Below are 8,824 nucleotides of genomic sequence, written 5' to 3'. Positions count from 1 at the left end.
CTCTAATATCCATTTTGTTATACTTTTTTCCAATAACATTACACCATCTGACTTTGTAAAATCGATTGTGTGCAGGGATACAACTGTCTGTGTTAGTCTGTTCGACTCTTTGGCTCTTGCTTTCCATAGCAAGCTCGATGGGTACGGGAGGGAGCCAAGATTTGTTCTTGCCGCCGGCATCAATCCTAAGATGGTTGCGGGTAAGAGATATTTGAATTCAAACATATAGTTGCCTAAACCATTTGTTCGATTCACAATATCTTATGAAACTCCCTAATTGTTATGGCAGGGAAATTATATCTAAATGGGACTTATGCCGCACGTATTTACTTCGATTATGAGACTGCTGTAGGAAAAGCTGAGATTGACAGGCGAGACATTCTCCTTTGTAAATTGATTCTCTCTTTTTCACCAGTGAACCATCAATGTAAGTTTCCGACATCTCACTGTGAACTTTCGAAACTTAGATGCGTGTGGGTGTTCTTGATTCAGCTCATCAGCGAGTGGGTTCCTTTGGGGTTTCTCAAATATCGGTTCTTTTTTGGGGATTTTACTACCATTCTCTTTACTTCAAAGTTGCTTCTTTTTGTGTTTGCAGGGGAATTGTTTTGGAACCTCCTTGTCCGAGAAGGGTCGATGGGATTAGCATTGACCCTGAGCCTAACTCCAACTTTGATAGCTTACTCTCTGAAATCGAGTCTGTTGAGAAGAAGCTCAATGTATTTTCAAAGTTTCCTCAGCCTTTCACTCAGACAACCTTAGGGTATATCTCTCTCTCTCTCTCTCTCTGTCTTTTGATTCAGTGTTTTAGCTCTTTATTGAGTTCTGCATTGGTTTAGGGTTTGGTTAGTTTAGGAGTTAGAAAGTAGAGAACTGCTTCTCATTTTAGTTACATTGGCGTGTTTGAAAAGGATGGGAAGTAGAGGTGGAGGTTTTGTAATGCGTGTATCAGAAGATGAGATGGAAAGTGATGTAGATGAAGAGAGTGATGAAGAAGAAGAAGAAAAAGATCATAGCCAAATCTGTACGAAAGGGAAACATTTTGCTTGTGATGAGCTATACTTGAGGTGATTGCCACCAGCTCTCGCTTTTTTTCTTTCAAAACTGTGGAAGACTTCTTCAGTGTTATTCTATGGTTTTTTAATCAGTTAGTTTTTGTGCATATAGTGATGAATCTGATGATGAGTTTGACTGTGAACCCGAGTCCTTTCTGTTGAGTAAGATGGGTTTGGCTGAGAGTGCACTATATGAGGTGATCAACGACCACCAAACCGAAGTTAAGGTGAGGCAAATAGATACTTATTGAATGTTTGTATTTCGATTGGTATATAATAACTGAATGATAGATAATTTGGATCGACTGGTAACAGGAAGATATTAAGAGTCAAGTATCAGTTGCTGAAACAGAAATGTTGCAAGAGATTGAAACCTTTCGCTCTGCAATAGCCCGGGTTGAAAAGTATAAAGAAACTAGAAAAGAAGTGGAGCGTAAACTTGACCTTCAGTACCAGCGAAAAGTGTAAGCTATGGTTCATATGCTGCGATTGTTTTTTCCTTCGTGTTTTGGAAAGTAATTTGTTGGTTCATCAAAATAAAATATGTCATTGTTTCCTTTGCTTTGTAAAGACAAACTGGATTTTACATTTTTTCTATCATGAATAAAAAATATTATTACTTTATTTTTTTCCTAAAGTTAAAAAAAATATATTACTACTCCACTGACTCTTAAATTAAACAAATAAAAAAACGGTAATACATACGTAAAAGAGCCACTCTCCTTTCATTAAAGACACCAAGTAATCAACTGATACCAAATCCTTCAAATGCTTTTATTTTTTTTAGTTTATAGTTTTTGTGTCTTAAAGTCGATAGATTCTATCTTTGGTGTTTGGAGATAGAAACACAACAGTTATATCCTGAAAATCTGAGCACTATAAAAACATCACACTAAAAGACATTTAAAGATTCAAAGAAAGAAATTTGTCATTTTGACTCTGCAATTTTCTATATCAGTTTATTTCGGTATTGCAATTTAGATTTATGTTTTTATTATTTTTTTAAATATCAGTTATCTTATTGAAGTAAATTAAGGTTCCTACAAATACAAGATATATAACAAGAAGGATTCATTGGTTGTTTCATAACAGAAAAGAAGAAAGATATGGATGCGACTTCACCACCAGCACTACCGGACAACGTCATAGAAGAGATCTTATTGAGACTTAGGGTGAAAGAACTAATCCCACTCAAGTGACTCTCAAAACAATGGAAATCGAGGATCTGAGTCTCGCATTTTCGTTGTACGATTCCACTTGGACCGCCCATCACTCATCTTGATGCTGCGTATCTTTATCCGTTTAGTAAAACATGTCTTCAAGTGTTTTCACATGTCCTTCAAGTCTGCTTTTACTTTATGTTTTCTTCTATTTTGGAAAGCTCCTTATGTTCAACTTATATATGATCTCATATATTATATTTGGAACGTTGAACGTTGTATTTGGAAGCATGAAAAAAAAAATCTCTAGTTTGTTACTTTGGTTACATGTGAAATAGTTTATTTTATGCAACGAGTATGAAAAGGTTGAACTGATGCATGCACAAACACATGTTTTTTTTTGTCAAAGCCAGATTAAATTAATAACTATCATCTGCAATACAAGATTAAGACTGATGAAATGAAACTAACTGTAAGAAAATTGCTGACTAGTTAATTAAAGGCTTATAGACCTCTAGCTTTGCTTCATAGATGCTTCCTTCTGTTCCGCAAAGGAATTGGAATCAAAGCAAACCAGAGTAACCAGCTGTGTCTAGAAGCACTGCTTTGATTTGTTCAGGAAACACCTCGTGACCTTCTTGGCATTGCTGATTAAAAGAAACAAAACATGTTTATACTACACTAATCCTCACTCACAATAATTAGTAATGATCAGCATAGCATCTACGTACTATGTTTACCTCAGCGCGGAAAACATCCAAAGCAAAACCGTTGAAACAGCTAATCACGGCCTGTTGAACATCCAATCCTAAGTCATCCAAAGCTCTCATGGTGGAAAGTAAAAGACCAGGGCGTCTTCCACAGAACATGTGAATGTTCACTGCCTTTCCTTCCCTTAACTTAACCTCAATCTGCTTAAAACAAAAACCAAGAAGCCTTACTTAAAAAAACTACAGAGTCTGGTTTGGTCCACAAGCAAACAAATGAGTTTATTCTTACTCTTGCTTGCTCGCCTTTAGGGCTTGACAAGGAGGAGGAAGACGGACACAACTCTTCCTTAACACGGCAAGGTAGCGTCTGTGGGGTCGGTGTTAAGCCTGAAGAGCTCGATGGAGTAGATTCAAGCTTGGTATGAAGATCATTGATTCTCTGTAAGATCTCTTTAAGATAATCAATAGTATCACCAAGTATGGATGCTCTATCCATCTGCATGTAACAAACTCTTACACTAAGAAACATTGAAAAAATGAAAAAAAAAGAAGGAAAGAATTTTTTTTTCTTTTAAAGTCATTACTCACTTTACTGATGCTGGGGACAACTGATCTGAGCATGTAAAGCCTATCATTAAGCTTCTTCCTTCTTCTTCTCTCAGCCATTAGATTCTTAGCCGGCATTCCTTTCTTCTTCCCTTATTATGCTCATCAGAGCTCTTTTGTGAGATCTTTTAAGTGTCCTTACAGAAAAATATGCTTACAGTGACAGCTTCTAGGACAGTTGGATTATCTGCTAAGTACTTGAGGATCCACCGTCCACGTCAGCACACTCGCTGTCGTATCTCTTGCTGCGAAGATAACTCCGATTATGTTGTCAGCGATTTGCTCGTCGCCTAAAAAAATAGAATTTTTGGTTTGAAAATAATATTTTGATTTTTAAAAATTATTTGTTATTTATCATTTTGGACTAAACTAGATGCATCTAAATCCAGATGCACCATCAAGACTCACTTTCACTTGAATGAGAATTTGAGATGAGTTTTAAAAAAATCAGCTGGGTGATCCATCTGGATGTAGCATTATAATGTACAAAATAAAAATCAATTTGTATCTTCACCCAAATGGATCACCTGTGTGAGCAAACGAACAACACCATAGTGTGAAGACCTCTGTTTGGAAAATGCGGAAGCTATGGATGTAGTGGCGGTGGTGGAGAAGAGATTTCGAAACTGTTTCCAGAGCATTCATGAAAAAACAAATCATGTGAAGATCAAAGCCCCTCTCTGCATAATGAGACAATAAAAAACCAGTCAAAAAATAGTAAAATAAAATTTGAAAATCCAATAAAATCTTTCTGGATCCATAACATGAAACAATCAAAACTTCCTTGATGATTCAATGGCAGAACTTTCATAATACCTTAATCCATAATAAGATACCCTGAAACCGTAATCAATTAACCTCTTGATCGCTTTCATCCTCTTTCTTAGATCTCGCAATTCCACAAAGAGAAGACCTTTATCTCTATTCAAAGGAGTCTTTTACTTGTATCCTTCCCTTCTGTTAAAAACAGCCATTTTTTATTCTTGATGTTATTTCCTCTGATCGATCTAAAAGAGAACAATATCCATTGCATCTTTCTCCAAAATACGAACCTTGAATTTATATCATTAGCATGAAGCCCTAAGAGCCGTTGCAATCTCAAAAACTTGGATAAAGATTTGGTAAATAATTTGTTGGATTAAAAGTATTTCTGTGAAATATATACAATAATTAAAAACATAGATTAAAAATATTCCATTGGCAAAATCTTGTAAATATTGTTGAAACAGAAGGGTACTTAAAAAAAACCCTTGTGTTTTAATAGTATTGATAAATGTTGCTAAAAAAAAAGTAATATATATAAATATTAACAGTAGTTATGAAATTTATGTAATTTAAATTTGATGTCTATTTAATTGATTTATTACTTTACAATGTTTATGTGGAAAAGTATAAGTTCATATATGAAATTTGAAATATATTTTATAAATTTTATATAAAAGAATCATATTTAGACAATTGATCTATTTCATTTGAGTCGCAGTTAGATTTTAATTTTAAAACTAAAAGCAATTTGGGTTTATAAAGCTGACAAAGACATTAATTTTAAAACTAAAAACAATTTGGGTTTATAAAGCTGACAACGACATTGAAAACTACTCACCGGAGCACCACAAGCCATGGAAACAGCGATATGTAAGACAGTATTGCCATTAACATCTACTTGCTGCAGAAGTTTTTGGCTGTTAATGCCCAGCCTCTCTGCCATGAAAATGAAGCCATCTACGTTTTTGTTTCGTGCAGCGAGATGAAAGACTGTCTCCTTCGATCGTGTGAGGGAGCTGAAGAACAATGGAGCCTTTTCCAGGAACTCTTCTAGAACTACAACCGAGCCTATGAGGACCACCAGATGCAAAGGCGATAAACCGTTGGTGTTATGAGCTTTTTCTAATCCAACACAATAGTGAGCCACTGAGTTTATACAAATCACAAAATATGTTGGGCGTGCACAAAATTTTTTTTATCAATGGAATGACTGCCTAAACCCTAAACCCTAAACCCTAAACCCTAAACCCCTTCCGTGTAAACACCATAACCCTATCTATTCTCACGTATTTTACTTAGCTCTTGACCAAACCATCCAAAGATATAATATCTCTTTACAACGCCCCTTTTTTAATTCTGCCCAGATCCTCTTCTCTAATCCAATTATGAAAACAAAATTATAGATTTGTAAATCATGTTTTGTGAACAGTGATTCCCTATTAACTAAAATCTGACCGACCCATAAAAACCCGACCTGACTTAATCAAAAAAGAAATCAAAATATGGGGAAAATTAAAATTAGGTTGGGATCGTCTCTCTTTCTCACGACCAGACATGACCCGACCTTCTGTAAGTCTTCATGAAGGGGAGTAGAGACTCTTGAAAAGGCAGGTCGTGCTTTATTTCCCTACACCGGCCACATCTTTGGAGGAGATATTGTCGATTCAACCAACCAAAAGGTAGAACACACATCCACATGAAGCTTCTTTCAGGGGTTTGAAGAACAAGAGAAAAAGCTACAAACGGACAAGGAGAGAAAGGAGGATATTGGAAGCTTACGTCACGTACGGCACGGGAAAGGGTCAGTCCTCGAAATCCTTGGACACCAACATGGAAACGAAGAGACTTCAGTGCAAGTAAATGTTTGGGTAAGCCAAATATTAGATCTCCAAAACAAAGATCTTCGGCTGTAACCCCCCAACGCCGATTTGCTCTAAAAGAGAGGATAAGCTTTGACGAACCCTAGACAGAATCATATATAGGTCATCAAGAAGAAGGCGGACGACGAAAAGTAAAGAGGCAGCAACACTCCACTACTATCGCCAAGCCGAACCATATCTGGCACAATCCATCATCACTAACCCAAAGCATCATCTGTCGAGAGACCCTTCAACTCAGCAGACAAAACCAACTCCTCACCGCTGCATCAGAGGCGAGATGGACACCCGAGGGCCTTTTACGGTCCGTCGGAGAAGGGCCAGAGGAGATCCAGGAGGCATATCAGGGTGGTTATGCAAGGGAGAATAAGGGAAGGAGATGGTAATCAGAAAAAGAGGATCAGGAAAAGGGGGAGGGTGACCGGCCACCGAAGAAAAGATGACTTGAGATATGTTTTTTATGAGAGAGAAGTTTGGAGAGAGAGAAAGGGAACCTACACTATAATAACAAAAACTAAGTGCACAAGAAACTTACAAGTGGATCCACTTGATATGGCAAATTTGAGTTCATCGAGGCTGACAAAATGTTTCTTGTCCACAAATAATATGGCCGCCTCCGTGGAATGCTGCGGCAAACTAAATGGAGGGGGAGTTTGGTAGTTGTTCCTCGCGGAACACGTTTCCGATCCAAACTCTAACAAAGTCCTAATTGTGTTTACGTCTCCAAGGAGAGCAGCGAGATGCAACGGTGTGTTTCTTGCGGAAAAAGATGAGAGAAGGTTTGAGCTCAATAATCTTTGAGACAGTTATCCATGCCCATGCTTCGAAGCCATGCGCAACACCTTGCTGTTGTTTTGTTCCACGTTTATCTCCTCCAGCCACGATTATCTTTCTTCGACCAACCCCGTAAAAGCTGGAATGTCATTCTGAATGATCGCATTGAAGACGGGCTGCATCTTTCCTCAAGAACGCTTAGTAGCTAAAGCAAAAGTTTAATCAGCATAGACTATAAGAGTTGACGTCTTACAATGACAAAAATAGATAAATCCGAATTGATATTCAATCTGGCTTCTGGTGTGATGTTGAAACTTCATTTTTCTTGACGTTCTGACCAATATTTCCACAATAGCCATCTACTTTCAGACTAAAACGCGTTAATATTCAAACACGTTAATTTCACTTGCTTTTTTTTCTTTCTTTGTCTTTTCCACGAAAAATAGTTCATCTTCATACATTTTTGACGTGACAGAACTAAAATTGAAATCTTAAGATAGCCAAATGATGTTTACAAGTGAAAAATATGCTACATTCGATCTGACTAAACAGACCTTACCGGCGAATACCCAAAAAAAAAACTAATTTTGTGTATCAGACTTGTTTAGTTAAACCGACCTTTTTTAAACAAAACCTTGAGTCAGCAATAACCCTCAAACTCGAATTAATCCTAGACGAGAAGAATTGCGTATAGGAATGCCCAACCACCCTTGTGTATGGAAACCGTCGGATGATGATTATTGGCTTATTGCATGGGCCATACAAAGAATCATATTTGCTTCTCTTTTGTGATATAGTCAAACTATGTGTTTTCCTGCACCATGTGCAATAAGAAATTTTTTAAATCTAATTTATATTTAAAAATAAATTTTATTAAATATTAAATATTTTACTATTTTTTTACTAATATTTAATATTTTTTTACTAATATTTAATATATATTTGATATATATTAAATCAATTTGCATAAAACTTATAAAAATTGTATAATTATCAAAAAATTAGCCTAAATAATATTTATAAAATTTGTATATATATAAGAAACTAATGATTTTACGATTAGATATTTAATTTTTTTAAAAATTGTAGAAATTTTTGAAAGCTTTAGTAATACAAATTGTATAATTATACAAAAATAATAACATTTCGAAATTTGAAATGTTATATATGAATATATTTATTTTATAGATGATGTATGAGCTATTAATATATTTTTTTTTCAGCGAGAATGATTGTAGTGACGACATGTGTATAAATCACTTCGCAAATATAGTATAGGGGATAGTCAATAGTCGTTGACTAGAGACTTGCATTAATTTCAAAGTTTGAAGTTGAGTTTCAACGACTTCTAAGGTGGGGTTATTGGGCAAAAAATTCTAGAGGAATTATTAAATTTTGAGATTCCATTGTTATTGGTTTGTTTATTTTTAAAATATAAATAGAATCTATTGTTATTGGAGTGATGATTTTTAAATTCCACTCAAAATTCTTTGTTATTGGAAAAATTTAGTTTTCATTGACTTTATTCTATTAAAATCTATTATTATTGGGATGTAAATTTTCTTTGTTTTTACTCATAGTACTCAACTTTGAAAATATCATCTATACCCATAAGATTTTTGAAATCAATGTAATAAAATACACTCACATACAAAAACTCAAATTGAAAAATGAAATAATATATAAATCACAACTTTAACATAATACAATTCACAACTTAAAAAAAACAGAAAAAAAATATTAAAAATTTAAAATAAAAATTGTAAAAATAGTTTAAAAAAGCACTTTCAAATTTTTTAAAAAAAAACATTTCAAAAATAATAATTTAAATTTTTTTTACAAAAATTCAATTTTAAAACATATATTTCGAAATTATA

The 8,824-nt window shown here is 34.8% G+C and overlaps 1 protein-coding gene and 1 long non-coding RNA gene across 2 annotated transcripts; both read right to left on the bottom strand.

The window, feature by feature from the left end:
• Positions 1 to 2,542: 2,542 nt before the first annotated feature.
• On the bottom strand, positions 2,543 to 3,929 carry LOC106321288 (transcription factor SCREAM2-like). The gene is made up of 5 exons (XM_013759590.1): positions 3,902 to 3,929; positions 3,514 to 3,623; positions 3,215 to 3,421; positions 2,956 to 3,126; positions 2,543 to 2,862 (listed from the first exon to the last, which is right to left on the bottom strand). The coding sequence occupies exons 1-5, from the start codon at positions 3,927 to 3,929 to the stop codon at positions 2,779 to 2,781; spliced, it is 600 nt and encodes a 199-aa protein (XP_013615044.1). The 3' UTR covers positions 2,543 to 2,778.
• A 53-nt stretch (positions 3,930 to 3,982) lies between these two features.
• LOC106321289 lies at positions 3,983 to 5,485 on the bottom strand. Its single transcript, XR_001266038.1, has 3 exons — positions 5,135 to 5,485; positions 4,348 to 4,488; positions 3,983 to 4,211 (listed from the first exon to the last, which is right to left on the bottom strand). It is a non-coding gene; the product is annotated as an uncharacterized LOC106321289 (long non-coding RNA).
• Between the last annotated feature and the right edge of the window lie 3,339 nt (positions 5,486 to 8,824).

The sequence above is a fragment of the Brassica oleracea genome, unplaced genomic scaffold, assembly GCF_000695525.1.
Source record: "Brassica oleracea var. oleracea cultivar TO1000 unplaced genomic scaffold, BOL UnpScaffold01390, whole genome shotgun sequence".
Taxonomy (NCBI): domain Eukaryota; kingdom Viridiplantae; phylum Streptophyta; class Magnoliopsida; order Brassicales; family Brassicaceae; genus Brassica; species Brassica oleracea.
This window is presented reverse-complemented; position numbering and strand designations above follow the sequence as displayed.

Excerpts from the sequence above, each read along its gene's own strand:
- LOC106321288 (XM_013759590.1), bottom strand. The coding sequence starts at position 3,929 with ATGGTGCATCTGGATTTAGATGCATCTA. Across the intron at positions 3,422-3,513 it reads TTGTCCCCAGCATCAGTAAA|ATGGATAGAGCATCCATACT; the intron begins GTGAGTAATGAC and ends TGTTACATGCAG. Across the intron at positions 2,863-2,955 it reads TGGATGTTTTCCGCGCTGAG|CAATGCCAAGAAGGTCACGA; the intron begins GTAAACATAGTA and ends TCTTTTAATCAG.